Raw genomic sequence first — 18,842 nt, forward strand, 5'->3', positions numbered from 1 at the left:
GTTGATAACACATCGATAACGACTGATTACGGTATCACAAGTAATCGCCAATCACGGATTGTTTTGTGACGTATAGCGATTGAGCAATTAGATTTAACATACGTTGACTTTATTCTCACATATATAAAGACGTCCCTCTGACCCGTTTGTCAGTAAGAACGCGAAAAACAAAGAAGCGGCCAAGTGCGAGTCGGACTCGCCCATGAAGAGTTCTCACCCCACACTTATGGGTTTGATAAAAACATTTTTTTGAGTTTCAGTTCTAAGTATGGGGACCCCCAAAATGTATTATTGTTTTTTTTCTATTTTTGTGTAAAATCTTAATGCGGTTCACAGAATACATCTACTTACCAAGTTTCAACAGTATAGTTATTATAGTTTCGGAAAAAAGTGCCTGTGACATACGGACGGACAGACAGACAGACATAACAAATCTATTAATAATATAATATAATAAGGGTTCCGTATTTGCCATTTGGCTACGGTACCCTAAAAACTACAGGACGGATTTTTGTACAGTTTTCACCAATGTGGTGTGATTCCTGAGGAAGGTTTAGGTATATCATTTGTTGTGCGAGCGAAGCCGGGACAGGCTGCTAGTTTATTACAATGAGAGTTTAAGCTTTGACATCAGAATGAAATGTTAAATCAAAGAGCCTAGCTATTAAATAAATTTTAGAAATTTCTTTCTAACTATAATTATTAGATTGCGCGATAAATTGACAATCATTGTTCGATATCAATGGTATTTTTTATTATCTACTCGAAATGTTTTTGTATCTGTGTATATGCGCACGTAGATACTGTATCATTTCTTTCTCCATTAAGGAGAAGGCAGTCATGTTTAGATAGACATAGACAAAGAAAAGTTTATTTGTCACAGACACTATGATACAAAAATAAACGATAAAGTAAGCAGTTTTACAAAATAAAAAGTAGTGAAGAATCAGTGTGCTGCAGCGAGGCAAAGGGGTCATAACTCAGTGAGTTTTCTGCGCGTTAGCAGAGGAACACTGACAGATTTTCGTTAGGGTTGTTGTGATATCAGCAATTCTATTATAAATCACTGATCTTAACAGAGACGGGCATATTGGGCACTGGTCGGTCGAACATTGGACATTTTATTGTTAAATGCAAAACCAAAGCTATGTAACCTCTATGTGTGTGTCTAATTGGTTAATGAATAAAATCTATATATTCATGTCCATACTAATGTTAATAAAAACTTTAAGAAACTCCTGACGCCGAAGTTGCTGGCATCTGCTAGAAATGAGCAGACGAATTCTAAGCGGAACGCACATTAGAAACACTCAAAAACATTATCAATTAAATTTAGGAAATTACCTTTCAAATGAAATAAAACAAGATCGTCGTTAGAATTGCCTAATTAGGACGATTTTGAAAAAGGTCTATTTGGCCCGATTTTGGTCGTTTAACCCTTTATCTCGATAAGGCGCTGTCAGCCCCGCGGCTGGCGACGTGGGCCAAGATTGATGACAGGGATTAATAGATAAGGTAATTCAGCCTCATCAGATTTTGTATTGGTTTGTTTTATGTTTATTTCTTATGCCGTCTACACCATCGCCGAACTCGGACCGATGTCGACGCGAATGCATACTGCGTAGCTTGTATGAGGAACCTCCTCTTCCTCATTGCTGAGGGTCCTTATATGACACCCTCCTATGTACTGTTCCGCCATTGGGATCTATTCTCCGCCGCTCGAATGGCGTCGTGGACTTTGATCTTCATTGCCGAGCGAATCTGGTCGGACCAACGCATTCGGATTGCGGCACCGTCCTCTGAATCTGTTTCCTAGTATTTTCCCCGTTAACAGCTTATCTATAACAGCTGAGCTTATCGGGGCTGACTCTCGTTTTCCTAGATGGCAAAAGAATTCTGCGTACACATGTCTTGGAGGTCTGGTCTTAATAACAAGCAGTTAAAGGCTAAAGGCGTTGTCGGTCCGGCGGCGTGCCGTCCATCATTATTAGACCAACCCGTTCAACTCTTGTTTTTTTCTTGTAATTCTCCAATAGGTTGTCTGGAAGACATAGTTCTCAGCGATAAGGCCGCCTTTAGCAAATTTAATTTAATTTACAATCGTTTTTATATTGTTTTTTGTTATCCCTTTTTTATACTACTGAACAATCAAAGAAACAATGAAAGGCACGTGGCTCACCTGATAGGAAGTGGTCACCGCAGCCTACAGACGTCTGCAATACCAACACATAGGTTTTGCCAGCTCTGAATGAATCTTTTCTCTACCTTTTTGAAGCGCTTCCGTGGGATATTCGGGATCGAAATGAGGTACCCCAGGTTATATACTAACCGTGTACCAAATTTCATCGAAATTTTACCTGTAAAATTTTTGCGATTAACTAACAAATCTCCCCAGTTAATCAAAAAATTTAACATTTAGGTTATCAGTACGATTAGTAAGAATAGTAGTGAATTTAGTTTTCTATATTGTGAAAGATCTTAATATATTTCTATGATGGTCTGGGGGCCATAGAAAGACAGAATGTCTCATCTGCTTCTCCTGCCGCGAAGATTGTAAAAGCCAATCAAGGAAAAAAAAGGCTATAAACTAGAAATTTCTCAGGTGATGGCCTAGCAACCGGTCACTATTTCAGAATCAGCTAAACGCGGCCTTCGGGCATCGCGACTCTCGGCTCTGTTTGCCACATGGGGGATAAAGTCATGACACTGTCTTAATATATTTATCTTCATATATTTATCATAAATACAAATAACCGTTAGACGACACTATAAACGCTTGTAAATTGATTGAGCTCGGTGTTGGCTCTGCTGTAAATACACATCACCCGCACTGTTGACCCACGAGATGGGATTGCGACGCCGGACGGACGCCCCCAACATGCTCTTACATATGGTTACGATTTATATTAGTAGCTGGTGCCCGCGGCCTCGTCTGCGACTATAGATTATCCACCCACTAATTTCCACAAAAATAACAAAATAATTCGTTACTACGTTTCGATGTGAAAGGAAAAACTTTAAAATTCCAAAATAATTTAATTTACTTTAAGTAGGTATATTGCAATTTAAATAGTCGACTCGACGAAGTAGAAGATTGCGCTAAGCTAGTGCAGAATTCTGATCAAAATTTTAATTAGTGACTGATCTGAAATACAGAACTCGATCTGCAAGTAAAGCTAAGTAAATTAGTCTCCCGCGCCGGCTACGACGTCGTCGCCTGTAATTTTGGCGATAAAAATAAAAGTTACTGTCACGCTAAGTGGGGCCAGTTACAGAAAACGCAAAACGCCTTTTATATGATTGTTTTTATTTGTAGTTCTCATCGCAACATACAGGCTGCTCTGATGTGAAAGGGAAAAGTTTATTTTTGTAACGGAGAAAAAGTAAGAATGGAAGATAAAGAAGATGACTGAATTAAACTAGTTGTTCGCCACGAACTTAGACCTCACGAACACGATACATTTTTGATTATTTTTTACAAAATTGTAAATATTTCATAAACGACTTAACCGATTTTGATGACCCACGAAAAAAAAATAAAATTAAAAATTTTATTGACTGATCCTACATACCTTTTAAATTTCATCTAAATCAGAGCAACGGTTCGAAAGTTATCGCGTTACAAATATTTATACATATAAACACAAAATGTATTTTTGCCCCAAGTTAACTTGTAGATCTCGCTCGGTCAATTAATTATCTGTTAGATAGATCCTTTGATACTTGGTGAAGTTCAGAAAAAAATTTAATCGATTGAAAATGCTGAACTACCAAACAATAGTTATATGATCTATCCAAATACAAACATTAAAAGAAAACATATATATTTTACAAACATTTGTTTAGTAGTTTTTTGTTATGTATATTTTATACTAAAGGTGTTCAACAATTTATAAAGTTATGATTACGAAAGAGAAGTACGTCTCTTATTGTCCATACCTAGATAGACATGAATAACTTAACCTTCTATAAGATAAGTTAAGATATAAATAAATATTTTTTTCTTTTATAACCTACTTCAGTAAAATTATTCTTTATCTATATAAACTTTGGAAAGTACAAGAGGCGGACTTAATGCTTAGAGCATTATCTAACAGTCTACCTGTGAGGCTCACACTAGGTGCTGGCAACATGTGTGTCTCTAACATGTATATTCCAACACAATGTATGTATGTATTGTTTTATGGTATAAATTAAATTAATTTAAAACATAACAATATCTTTTATGATTCTAAAGAAAGATAGGCCATGGTACAATTTCCTATTGCATCCAACATTTATAATAATAGATTGCTGTGCGGCTTACAGCAGTCGTGCAGCAGCTGTATAGAAGCTTAACGAGCACTAATTTCAATGCCAGTGCTACTTTACGATCGCTCTGATGGACAGCAATTGCTGTTTATGGACTCTCGTAAACGATCACACGTTAACTGTCTAGAAAAATACACTCATTTCATTACATGAAGTACATTTGTACCTCATAGCTTACAATAAATAAATAATTATATATTACTTACACTTATAATCACACAGATTGAGCTAGCCCCAAAGTAAGTTCGAGACTTGTGTTATGGGATACTAACTCAACGACACTATATTTTATAACAAATACATATAGTATAGATAAACATCCAAGACCCGGGCCAATCACAAAAAGATCATTTTTCATCATGACCCGACCGGGTATCAAAACCTCTCGGTTCAGAGGCAAGAACTTTACCACTGCGCCATCGAGGTCGTCAAACCGGAATTATGCTATTCTGCAAGGCAAATGTGCTTATACGAGTAGGGAGGTAAAATCTATGGCAGATATCAGAGTGCGGAAAATACTCCATCGACAAGAACCTAATTCTCAAATATATTGATGATTGATTCATTGACATTAAGTTATTTCAGCGTATACTCGGTTCTTCCCAGCACAGCTTCGGAGCCCAGGATCCGCAGGCGTTGATAGGATGTGGTGATCACTTATCATCAAATGGGCCACGTGCTTGTTTACTTGCTTGGTATGATATAAAAATAATAAAGATTAGATTGACAAAATATAGAAACTTGACACCCTGGTTTCTGACGACAGGAGGTGAAAAAATAACTCCCTTTGAACGGATTAAAGTTATTATATTTACTCTATAAGTATGATTCTGATATGAAAATCCTATATTTAGGTACGACAAACTCTTTTCTTTAGGGCTGTCAATGTCGAAGCATTAAATTTTAAAAAACATCATCATATGGTTGTTACGTCGTAAAGTATTATTTAATTTGTGGCCACACATACTGGGCTTATTTAACTTAACGGCAATGACCTTTATTTTAAATATTTTTTTTAATTTAATACATCATTCAACAATCGTCAGACAAAAGATAACAAATCAGAATTCAAACTTCGAACAACAAAGATGGCGGCGATCACCTAGATTGTATCATACCAACTTTGACCTTTCCACGGGTTGGTACCCAATATCGATGACGTCACTCAGGACGTCACCTAATTTTGCTGTCAAAAGAAGGCGGGGTGTAAAGAAGCCTGCGCGACTAGGCCCCGCCCCGTTCCCTCGGCCACCAACCGGTATATAAGGCTTCAACCCTGAAAATTCTGCCAGTTTCCACCCGGATTCGACGCCGGGGGCTTGTCGTGGTTTGCTAAAAGTTTATGCAAAGATACATCGCGGTAAGTCGAAGATTATTTCTTTTAATTTTTTACAGGTTATCGATTAACATTTAGCGGGAAAACGGCTAATCGAATGTTGTGCAAACGAAAAATAAATATCATTTGTAATTAAACTTTTTCTCTCCAAAATGGTTCAATTAGCAGATTTGACGTGAAAATTGTTATACCAATTTTCAGGAAAAGTAGACACCACGTACAATACATAAATAAATTAAGGAGATATACTCACTTATATATCCTCAAGATAGATGTCACGCACTTATGCATCACGCATAATTTAAAACTAGCGGCCCGTCCTGATTTCGCTCGGGTCAATTATACATCTAAACCACACAATCTACTGGTGAAAGCCATACAAAAATCTGTTCCGTTGTTTTTGAGTTTATCGCGTTTATGTTGACTTATTTTAAATTAAGTTAGGTTCAAAAATACGGACTTGAATAGGAACAATATTTTCTTTTCTACCATTTAAATAATACTTTTGATTCGATTCGATTTCTACACCTATAGGGGAGGAGCTCGTCTTGAGCTCGTCCGCGCTTCGGAAAGCACGTCAAACCTTTGCTCGCAGTTGTGTTTGCAGCTGTTAAAACGTGGTGGGTCATGGCGCATACTCATTATCCTAGAAGGTCTGTGCCCCAGCAGTGGGACATTTAAATAGCTTGTAATTATTACCATACCTATGCATTTCCTTCGCATGCTACTTTGGGACAAATGAAAGCAAATCAAAGTAGTCTTGTCCTTTGCAATCCTAGAGTCGTGAAAGGAGATTAATTAAATCAGTTTAAAACAAATCTCTCACAGACCTGGCCTGGCGTCTTGAAGACCAACGGGTTTCATTAAAGTCCCAATTTAAATGAGAATTCAGCTATAATGAGCACTTTAGCCTGTTTAAATAGTATTAACACTGAGTTAAAGAATCTTTTCATTTTGATACAATTACAGAAATTATTCCTTTTGTTGCGGGTGGGGGAGAGGAATAAAGAAGTAGTTGTGACACATTCATTGGTTGAATCAAAATCATTTATAAAGATTAAAAAAAACTGTTATAAACTGGGTTCGAATTTCACGTCGAATACGAAAGTTCATTTTCAAACTCAATTTTTATCAATTTTCTACAAATTTTCGAAACTTTTAAGCAAATTCATTAACAAAAGAGTACGATCGATGGACGCGTTGATTAAATTTTTTTATTGTGACTTTCTGCGAATGCAGAAATTGTGTTAAATCGTCAGATAACACCGATGATATTTGACGAACGTCATTGAACGTTTATTAGGTAAGAATACCCCTGGCTACTAATACGGGGAACGAACTAGAAAGAAATATGAGCTTATAAAAAACTAGCGGCCTGTCCCGGCTTTACTCGAGTAACCTTAGGTAATAAATAAATTATACGCCTAAGCCTTATCTGATATAGTAATCCTACTATCTATTGTTGAAAACCGTACGGAAATCCGGCCGATAGTTTTTAAATTCATCGCGTTCATACAGACAGACAACAAGACAGTGGACTTCTTTTTATAATATATAAGCACCTCAACATGATATTTTTTAGTTGGCAACAAAAAGCCCAAGATAAAAACTATGAAAGACAAAAGCGGAGACCTTTAACCAGCTGTGGGACAAACAGGCTATTGAAGAAAATATATTTTAAAATTAACAATTACAATGTTACTTTTGACGACCTCGGTGGCGCAGTGGTAAGTGCTTGCCTCTGAACCGAGAGGTCTCGGGTTCGATCCCCGGTCGGGTCATGATGGAAAATGATCTTTTTCTGATTGGCCCGGGTCTTGGATGTTTATCTATATATGTATTTGTTATAAAATATAGTATCGTTGAGTTAGTATCCCATAACACAAGTCTCGAACTTTGGGGCTAGTTCAATATGTGTGATTAGTCCTAATATATAAAAAAAAAATTAAAAAATTAAGCAAATTTCAAAGTGTTTTAATATTTAATTTAAAAAATAACCCTCTAAGAACCCCATTGTTCAAATTCATTTCTGAAAATGAGATGTCGCCATTCTGTTTTACTTTGTTAAGAATTAGAAGAAGGGTTGTGGGCCGATGGGATGCTATTATATAAATCCTGTTGGAGTTTAACAATATTCCCTTCGAGCGTTAAAAGCTTGGGGAAAAATAGTTTATTATTAACCTTTTATGCAAATAGAACTCTAGTAAATATAATTTCTTATATTAATATTTTTTCCTAAATGACATTTGAAATTATTCATACATACATTGTGATATGGTAACACATATAAATAATTGTATGACCTTTTTTATTACACTAAAAGTCCTATTATCTGATTAACAGTACCCAACACCCAACTGATTTTTAAAAATATGTTGATAAAACTTTGACATTATAACGTACAATACGAAATATTAAAGGAAAGTGGTGAAAGTGGTGAAACAAGTTTCACCACTTTCTGATAAAATATGAAATTGTAATCTTAGAGATAAACTAACTACTAGATAAAACTGCCTGGTGTGATGCCTGTTAGCCCTATCCAACACTAGTAAAACACATTTTTAACGCTGTTTGATATGTGACATTTAGGCTATCTGCTACTTTATCAGACAGCGGTGGAACAGGCCCTTAATAATAATATACAAATCAATTCGTTCAAATAATATTTCGCTAACATTAAAGTGTAACGCAAACAAGCAAACACTAATATTCCAACCAAACATATAATTCCTAAGGAATATATTTCGCGCGCCGCTACACAGCGTCTACGAGGTTGCGTAGCACGCTACGCCGTAGCAAGCTACACAATTTGCTACAAATCTTATTGGTTTTATCACACATTTCCGAGAGTACAGAAATAAAGACGACAAATTCAAAGTATTTATTTGCATAACTTTCAAGTAGGTGAGATAAGTTTTTACATAAATAAAATAAATTGATTCGTTCGGATATATTACTTTATTCGGATATATTGCCTTATTTAACTTATTCATCCAAAAATATTTTTAATTTTTTCTGTATGAATCAGAGATGTCACGGGAATTTCGAATTTTAATTCTGTCGTATTATGCGCATCTATAATAAAAATGAGCAAGTGAACGTCCCCTAATTAAGGTACCAATTCTCGTGGAACGTAACATTACAATTCATACGTATTACAAAATGTTATCATCAAATTACATTAACATATATTATGACGGCCTTTCTCGAAATACTTAAAAGATTTTTCTCAGTGGCCATCGCTTTATCTCTGTACCATAAATGTGTTATGGTTTAATTCGACTCCGAAATATATCGTGTGCGTATCAGGTTTAAGCCAACATTCATATTTACATATAAGTAATTTACTATTTTAATGAATTTCTTGTGTGTATGTCGACGTGTTATTGAAACTTGACATATACTTATATCGCTAATATAAATAATAATTAAATGTTAATATGTTTTAAATTATTAATCTATGTATAAATATATGGCTTTTTTTCAACAGCGGTGGTTCAAAACTTCTAACTACTAAAGCTAAAAACTATTGTTGTATCTTTGAGAATCGTAATTATATATATCAGTGGCAGCAGCCCGTGAAGATATAATTTTCTAATAAAATTATTAGATTGGCTAGAATATACTCGTATACTCGGCAATTTGTAAAAATAAATATTAAAACACTCACTACGTCGAGCTGTATTCTATAATTTCATGTGATTTCTTTTTTTTTTAAGTAAATAATTTTAGCATAACCCTTCGATCCTGGAGATAATATAAACAAACATTCAATAGGGCTCAGATCGCGCCGCGCGGGAATTGATAGGTTCAAAGTGTTTAATAAAGATACTATACCAATTTTTAACATGGGATGAGACCTCTCTGTCTCCAATCATTCCAAACGCGTGTGTGAGTGAGTACACAACTGAAGAGGCTAGTTTATCAGTGAATCTACATTTTAAAAACAAAAGGTTAATTTAAATCGTTAAATGTCCGAATCGCCTCTGGTCCTCGTGAATGTGTTTTGATGCTATCCAGAGTATACAATATCGGACCATATCAGTCACACGTGCTCCTTGGAGAAATTATTATTTTGTAAACCCATAACTGAGATAAACGTTGATTATGAGCTTACGGGGTCACTGGTGTCTAACGCATAACCTTCCAAAGGCGCATAAGCTACATAGAGACTAACATGTTTTGTTCTACGACTTTTGTTTAAACGTAATAAATAAAAATAAAAAAACATTTTTTTTAGTTTTAATGTCGTTTCTATAAAATGTTGACTCTATGTTCGATTCCGCTACATAACGCTACTGTACTGTCCCGTGTTGCTTGAACATTTAAAGTTAAGATGTGTAATCGCAAATTTGATTGCTTTTTTATTTATATGAAAAAAGAAACTACGAATCACGAAAAGTCGTAGAATAAAAGTGATGTGATGTACGCAAGTAGTGTTTAGGAGGTTTTGCGTTTGATACCAGTGACCCTGCGTGCGACACACACCCCAAAGTGCGACTCCTACGTGCAGCCGGTTTCGCTTCACGCTGCTGAGAACAAATGCCTAAATACACTCGTTTAAACAGCGCTGATCAGAAGGGCTTACCATTATTGTTTTTTTTTTGTTTTAATAGTAACTATAACATAAGGCGAAAGTTTTCGAATATGTTTGTGACTTCTTCACACTTCACGCAAACTGGCTGGGCTATTTTTTATGAAATTTGGTATTTATGTAGTTGATCAAGGATTAACACAAGGTGCTTTATTCCTAAAGTACGCATATCAAAAAGTATACAAAAAACATGACAAATGCTGATAAAAAGATATATAAAAAAAATACGATTAACCAAACAAAATAAATGAGAATCACACACCAGTTCGCCCTCGCAGCACCCGTTCACGAGTTGACGCATGGGTCAGCCATCGCGGTAGAACCTCTCCTTCAGAAACACGTAACTAATTAAATGACATACTTGAAGTTAGTGTAGGTTCGCAGATATGCATAATCTCCGGCATGTCTCGTGTAATATGTCTCGATTAGCTTGGATTACGTTCCGTTTAAAAGTTTTCTCCCTGGCTCTGACTAATTATACCATTAACATTATAGATTGAAGGCGGGGAGTGAGATGGGTGAACAAATGGCTGATTACAGTGTATTTGTAAAATGTTTTATTTTCTAAAGTTAATCGGAAATGAATATAACACTTTCAATCTGTTTTCAACGAAACATGTTTAATATATATCACAAGTAACACGGTTTACATTCAAATAGCTACGTCTATTTGGACACGTGCATTGAAACATGTGTGCATTTGACGACCTCGGTGGCGCAGTGGTAAAGTGCTTGCCTCTGAACCGAGAGGTCCCGGGTTCGATCCCCGGTCGGGTCATGATGGAAAACGATCTTTTTCTGATTCGCCCGGGTCTTGGATGTTTATCTATATATGTATTTGTTATAAAAATAGTATCGTTGAGTTAGTGTCCCATAACACAAGTCTCGAACTTACTTTGGGGCTAGCGCAATCTGTGTGATTTGTCCTAATATATTTATTATTTATTTATTTATTTATTATTGAACTATATTGTGCTATGTGTGGTGTGCATTGAATTGTTACAGTTTCGTAAGTTTTAGTTGCAAAACAGTTTTTAAAATCCAAAATAAGTTTTACAGAAATATTTATGCAACAGATACAATATGTTATACTTACGACTGTTATGCATTAATGTGTTTTTGAGTCCCTGGTTTTGTTCATCCTTATTGATGCAGTGAGTTTCTTTTTATATACTACTGAGCAAGGAAACTGGCAATCTTGTCACGACCTATTTGAATAACACCATGTTGTAATAGGAAAAAACATTAATGATATTTGCTTTAACATAATCGTATCGAAAATGTGAAAAAGTGTATGGAAATCTATGAATCTATCGTGATAGTGCACATTCCACACTCAGCTGTGGAGGGAAACCTCACAGCCGATTATTTATTACGCAACTCTTGACGTGATTAAAAGGAAATTGTAATTTATTATTCTGTTCCAATTAAAATTCACCTTTTTACTCTGTAGCGATATATTTTTAGCATCCGTAATTTATTGTTTTCTAATCGTTAAATGTTAAAGACCTTTCTTAAATATCTTGATCTGAGTTAGTTGCTAACAAGAAAATATTTAACATCATAACAAAATGTGTCAGTATTTAAATAACAAATTTAAATAAAATTAATACAATACGACAATACTTTATTACATAAACGAGTTAATTAGTAGACATAAGTATCATATGACTTAAAATAATTGTTCATTATATTTAATTACCGTGACATGGAACGCATCCACTACTAACCACTCTAAATAGGGATGCATCAATTATGAATTTTTGAAATAATAATATGCTTGAAATTTATATTTTTCTTACCTTGTTGCAGGCAACCTGGTGTTAATTGATCAATATTAATTGACGAAAAACTTGCGTTGGTTAAACCCTACGATTTATGTCGAAGCATGTTAAATGTAAATACATACTTGTAACATTTCAATAAAGATATTCTTTTTGATTTCATAAAACAAATAAATAATTTATCAATCATATTTTTTATAAACCAAGAGAATATAATTAGGCTGTGTTAAAAATAGTATAACTAATAGCTAACACTTAGACATTTTGATCACAGACGGGCATCTTAACCACTACGCCACACCAGCGCACCGCGTCATTTTTATTTATACATTCATTTACAAAACTACGTCATTCCACAGCTTGATAGCTTTTTAAGTACATTCAAAAGGGGATTCAGTGATATTTTCTCTCATATTCTGAGGAATTAAATCAATTTCAGCGCGAATCGTACAATAGCTGGATCGTAACGACTGTCAATTACGTTTGCCACTTTTGCTGATTTCAATTTCGATACGTCCGATATGATATGTTGAATTTAATAGCAATTATATTTGCTGAGGCAGTTGTCGACTGAGAACTATTTTTTTTTTATTTTGAGAATAATTAAACTAACCTATTAAAAAAAATACCTACCCTACCATATGGGTGCCAGAATGGCGTAGGCGCAGAGGGAGACCACGAAAGAGATGGTGGGAGAATATTGATGGGCGCCTGCGGGGGTGGCAACAAGCTGCCCTCAACAGAGAAAAAGTAAGGTGAGGCTTTTTCCCAACAGTGGGACACATCAACCGGCTAATAAATAAAATTAGGAAAATCATAAATTGGGGTGGGGCGCCGCAGTATGTTTGAAACTAATGTTATAACAATATACCTATATTATTCAAACAATTACCTCGGAAGTTGAGGCAACAATAGTATTCCCAAGGAAGGTTGATCTTAGGGAGGCAGCCGGAATTAAAATCACAGCGTAATCTTTACAGTTTTAAAGTTTGTACTTTATGATAGCCTCGGGCTTGCCTCCGAACGCAACCGAGAATCGGGAGAGATGACACAAATACAGAGTACTTTAGTGTTGTAACACATAAACATGATGGGATTTAGCATCGAATAGAACAGGACGGACTGGAAGGTTGAGAAAACCATTGCCCAGCAGTGGGATAGAATAGGTTTAAAAAAACACTTTTTTATGCCACAGGAGCACAATGTGCTAGACATTGGTACATAAAAAACCGCTAAATTAAATTTTAAGCCGTTTAATACTATACATGGTCCTTCGGGACTCTCGCCTTACAATCCCGGGCCGGACTTTAGGCGCCCCCTCACGTTTCACTATTGTTTATATGCGGTAAATCGATTTAAGTAAATTGGAATTGAGACATTTGTAAGAAAACACAAATAAATTATTGTATTGCACAGATCCGTCTGAGCAACATCGTACTGAGCTGTGGTCAATTTGTGTTACTACACACATGCAAGTTAGATTCAAATTTATACATTTTTAAAATTTTATATTTATTGTGTTTTCTGTATTCCTGTATATTGTGTGCAAAAGTTACAAATAAACATTTCTATCTATCTATTTAAACTACGCATTAAATATTAATTCTAAAGGACAGCAATTACTTTCACAATAATATAACGAGTTTCTGCGAAATTGGGCTACGTTTAGCGAAACGGCTGTCTGAGACGTTGCCCATACAAAAGTACCGTCATGTCAGATTGGCTAAATTTCCATAAACAAACGGTCCAATTGACGGTGACGTAATTATTATGAACACTGTTTTGATGACAGGTATCTATTATTTTGTTTTAATACCTTTTTTGGTCGTTCACAACACACATAGTTGACACGTGAATGAAAAGATAATAACACTTCTCTAAAAATACAGCACTGTATAGTGTTTTCTTCATTCACCATTTGACCACAAGATTAGTTTAATATTCCAGCGCGGACTAAATATAAAAAACGAATGTTTCATTCCTCTTTTCCTTTTCTTTCCGAAGACAAAGAATCGTTAACATCGACTCCGAGGAATCATTCGACCATACCTGCAGCGAAATCTCATTACCACCAGTCACTAACGAAGCTGTGTGGTGGCCCTCGTGGTGGCCCAGTGGTTAAGACCTTCCGACTGTGGTCGAAAGGTCCCAGCTTCGAATCCTACTCGTCCCACAGAAGTTTGTATACCAATCTGACTCATTATATACTATAGTAGTTTTCATAGATTGTTTCCGGTGAAAAAAAACATCGTGAGGAAACCTGCACGCTGGTAGACAGTTTAGTTAACTAGTGTGTATCCGACTACCTGCCGCTACATGGCGGAGCAGGTAGTCGTAAAAGTCATGTCAGATGCCTTTAGACGACTTGAATAAAATCTGACACCAGTGTTGGCAACAACACTCGATATGATGTCGACTGTAACGAAAAGATAACTGCAAGTTGTCCGAGTATCACATATTAAGTAACTGTTAGAAACTTAGTGTAACTTACTTAGTAAGTCTAAGTGTCAAGCGCGCTCTCCACTTCATGTCGCTCGGTGGAAACTGTTGTCGACACTTTCGTAGACCGCGCTACGAGAGTTACAAGACTGTGCACTATAGTGCAAGACGCTTCGTCACGATGTGGTCTACGAGTTCCGTAGCTAGGGGCTACGACAGTTCCAGTTCGTAGCACACTACGATTGCGGCTGTTGCTACAATTGTGGTGATTATTGAAAAAAAATGTACGCTACGTTTGAACGGGACGCTTTAACTAAAATCGGTCTACGAGTTTAAGACCGTAGAGTATAAGACCTATATTTGTTAATTGACGTCCTTGGAGAAAAGGCTGCGGTTTGTTGCGCCGCTTCTTCTTCACCTGCGCTTTGGAAGCCGGCAGTAGACTTAGTTTAAGTAATTTTTGACAATAAGTGATGTATATCATCCTAAATTGAATAAAGAAATTTGAATTTGAGTTTGTTTGCTTCGCATTTATAATATTAAGTAAGTATATTCCCTTCATACATTTTTTTTCAATTATTTCAAAAAGAATAAATAATTTCAATCCAATTCGGTTAATATTAGAGATTTACTCTAAGCAATAAAATATGTTTCTATAAAACTAAGCGGCTATTAGCGTCCGGCTATAGAAGGAATAATAAATATGACGACCGGGACTGGTTACGTTCCTATTTCGACTCGAATCGATTAGTTGTTAATTGTCAATTCCTTCATATAATAAAATCTATGTATAAAGTATTAGCCAAATAAAATAGATTGATAAATAAAACAGAATGATATTAAATTAAGAACCAAATTACTGAATCAAAGTAATAATCCAAAATTACATTATATATAATTATTGTTTTTGAAAAAAATATACGATTAACTGTCTTAGATGTTATAAGAATCGATGGAGTTTTTTTTGAGGTGAATTAGGAACCTATCAAGTCGTGGAAGCCGGTCCGTTCGCGTTCATCTCAATATACCGCCGTGTCAACATGCTCACACACATCACAATAATTGTTGTGAGGTGAATCAAGAACGTGTCGAGTCAGGAATCCGGTTCAATTGCCGGTCGTCGCAATATGTCGCCGTGTCAACATGTTCGGGCATGTGATATCAATTTCCTAAATCCGAACATCAAAGACGTCTCCCGCCGCCAATATCGGACGCTATTTGATGGATATTCATATTCTATGTCTTAAACACTTTAATCGCCGTCTACGTCCTTTGATATGCATATTTTGCCTGTTTTGTGGGAAAAGTCAATAATCTATTTTTGAAAAGCATGTTTGTCGTGTAATTACTCGTATTTATTGAAATTTTCAGGCAAAAAATACCAAGTTATCGAATATTTTTAACAAAAATAATTTATAATTTTGCAGGAAATTTGTTTTCACAATATTTGTACAAGACATTAATTAATTTATTATCAATTCAAAGTTCACTTTAATTTATATTCTTTTAGCCACAGTAAAATATCCTCGCTCTATTATCGGATCAAATAACGCAATGTTTTATGAAAGCGCGGTGTTTCATTGGATCCCAAATTGAAAATATGTATGATGTCAATCACACGTCAATTGAATGATTTTCAATCGAAGTTCAGTGAAAACCAACTATTAAAAGTAATGAAATCTTTTTGCTTAGTCAGCAATACATATTTATAAATTAAAAGCTGTATATTATACATGTTGTTATATAATAACTAATTATATATACGTAGTGGTAAGATATGTCCTGGGTAGATCATTATGTGAAGTTTGAAAATAACCCTAGCAGAAAATAACCCTAACAGAATTAAAACTATCTAACCTCAAAATAACGTATAAATACTTATAAATTAAAAACATCTAAAGAAGGCCCCCTGGGCAAGGTGCCCATCACACTGGCACCATTACCGCGCTAAATTGCAATGGAAATTACACATGGTTTTGTTTAATGTAGGATTCTCGGCAGACTCCCTGGGGACTAGCCGATTGAATGGAAGGTCCCGCTCAAATGGCGCGTTCTATCCACGCTCGGGCGACTCTGCTGCACTTACACATGTGTTTATATTTAACTAGCAACCTGGCCCGGCTTCGCGCGGTGTCATTTATGTGTGATAAACCTTCGGGATAAATTGTCTCAATGTGAAAATTGCATCAAATTCCGTTACGTGGTATAAAAAAAGAAAGCTTTAACAAAAAAAGGCGGAGAGCTATTTTATTTTATACTATGTATTGAAGGTTTCCAAGTGTGATAAAACATCATTTTTTTGCATCTTTCTGTCAACTTCGAGGCTATGACGCCGCGAAGCCCGGGTTAAAGAATAAAACTTGAAAATGTTGAAGTCTCGGCAATAATTTTACAACCAGCTGCTGCCTGATCTCAATTCTTCGGGAATGCTATTGTTGCCTTTCAGATGCCAAGCCACGTCCGAGAGTCACCTCGTACAAAACTACCTGGGGATATCGAGTTCATATTATTACATAGGGCGGAAGCACAATTGAAAAATTACAATTTGAAGGAAGCACAATTGTTAAACAATAATGCGGAGAAAAATTATCGGTGAGCAAATAAAACGCGGCAGTCGAGATCATAAAAATATTTCATTCAATCTCCACGCTGATTCACTTTCCGGACGCGCCCGCTAATGACAGAAACCCATCTCACTGCACTGTTACGATTTTAAAAACTCATCTTCTATTTCACTGTACACTGCCAGTTTACAGTCTCGCACGAATAAATGTGCCGTATTGAAGTGCAATGAATAACGAAGCACGATTTCTTTTAGCAAATAAAACCGTCTGTCATTTGGAAATGTGACGGACTATTAAAATTGTTAAGCCAGTTCGAGACGTCAAATTAATTTAACTAACTTGTGTAAAGCAATAAATTTATTAGTCATTTTCCACGAATTAAGTTGAGAATTCCTTGTACTGGATTTCACATTGCAATATGTAAAGATATAGAACAGAAAATGCATGTCATCGTTTTGTAATGTTAGTTAATTTCAAGTGTGCTCAGGAGTTGCATGTTTTGACATGCATTTTACTTTGGTAAAAGTAAGCCGGCGACCGCTATGTGGTCGACATTGCACCTCATCTCCTACCTCCAGGATCTTCTTTCGTACTGCGAAATGGATCTTCAAGGCAAGGGTGAATAGGCATTTTTTGAGATTGCACGTAACACCTTCGACCTCATCTCTGCTTCCTATCAGGCTAGATTTAGGACAAACGCTTTCAAAATTTTAATCTAAAAAATATTCTTATTTGGTTTTTGTGACATAACTTAATTTTATAATATTTTAATAATTTGTAACTGGCAACGCCACATGTTTCTTTTGCGTATTCAGTATTTTGCCCGTATTCCTAATTTCGCCAAACTCAACGTAAATTAATTACATACACATAATATTGTATTAGTAAATCATCTTGATATTAATAGCAACAATTAGCCATCAATAACTGTCTGTCTGTCTGTGAGGGGGATCGTGTAATCCATAGATTCCCATGCAGAACGTTCCTGTGATGTATCGGGGCCGTTATGTTGTTTATGTTAGACTAATGAGGGATTTGGTATAGAATGGGGTGGTTTGTCTATGGTTATTGCGTTCTAACAAGGAAAATTGGTAGTTTATTGATGATTGGGGATTTACGGGGAATTCTGTGGTTTAGATTGTACATTAGGCATTTATATGAGTGTCATTTATGGAAGCGGTGGTGGTCCAGTGGTTAAGACCGCCTGTGATCGAAATGTCCCAGGTTTTAATCCTACTCGTGCCACATGAGTTTGTATACCAATCTGCCTCATCATTCGTAGTCATTAATCATCACTTACACCCGGTGAAGGAAAACATCGTGAGTAAATCTGCACTCAAGGTGATAATTTGTCACTTAGCGTGTGAAATCGAGAAGGCTATGGCAAAAGTTAATATTATCAAGAGCGTCGTTGTGTGTGTTTCATTCCACTTAATAACCACAACTCAGACATGAGGAATAAGACCGTAACGAAGGAAGGAAGGTAATATTTACGGCTGCGATGTCTCGAATCACTATAATTTGACTTAAAAAAAACACAGAACATTTAAAAAAAATCAGTCAGCAAAATTAAATTGAAAACCATAGGCAAACACGCAAATTAGAGATGGTGATTCTGTGCAGAAGTTAAAATGTTTCCGGCAAAATAATAAATTTGCAAAAATAAACATCACAACTACGGCATTTCATTTCCATACAAAATTTCCATACATATTGTTCGCCAGATGGCGGAAGCGTGTCGCGCCAAATATCAGGCGAATTTTAATTTTAATTCGAGGTAAGCGCCCCTGGAATGAATGTAGGGAAACCGGAAC

At 35.8% G+C, this 18,842-nt stretch overlaps 1 protein-coding gene across 5 annotated transcripts in view; it reads left to right on the forward strand.

Annotated features, from left to right (window-relative positions):
- Window positions 1-5,540: 5,540 nt before the first annotated feature.
- LOC128678737 (prothoracicostatic peptides-like) overlaps window positions 5,541-18,842 on the forward strand; it is a 67,163-nt gene continuing 53,861 nt past the window's right edge. For all 5 annotated transcript variants that reach the window (XM_053760489.1, XM_053760490.1, XM_053760491.1 and 2 more), the window contains exon 1: window positions 5,541-5,671. In XM_053760489.1, the coding sequence (XP_053616464.1) occupies window positions 5,654-5,671 (18 nt within the window). In that variant the 5' untranslated portion in view covers window positions 5,541-5,653. The remainder of the gene's footprint in view (window positions 5,672-18,842) is intronic.

Source organism: Plodia interpunctella, chromosome 20 (genome assembly GCF_027563975.2).
Source record: "Plodia interpunctella isolate USDA-ARS_2022_Savannah chromosome 20, ilPloInte3.2, whole genome shotgun sequence".
In the NCBI taxonomy this organism is placed as follows: domain Eukaryota; kingdom Metazoa; phylum Arthropoda; class Insecta; order Lepidoptera; family Pyralidae; genus Plodia; species Plodia interpunctella.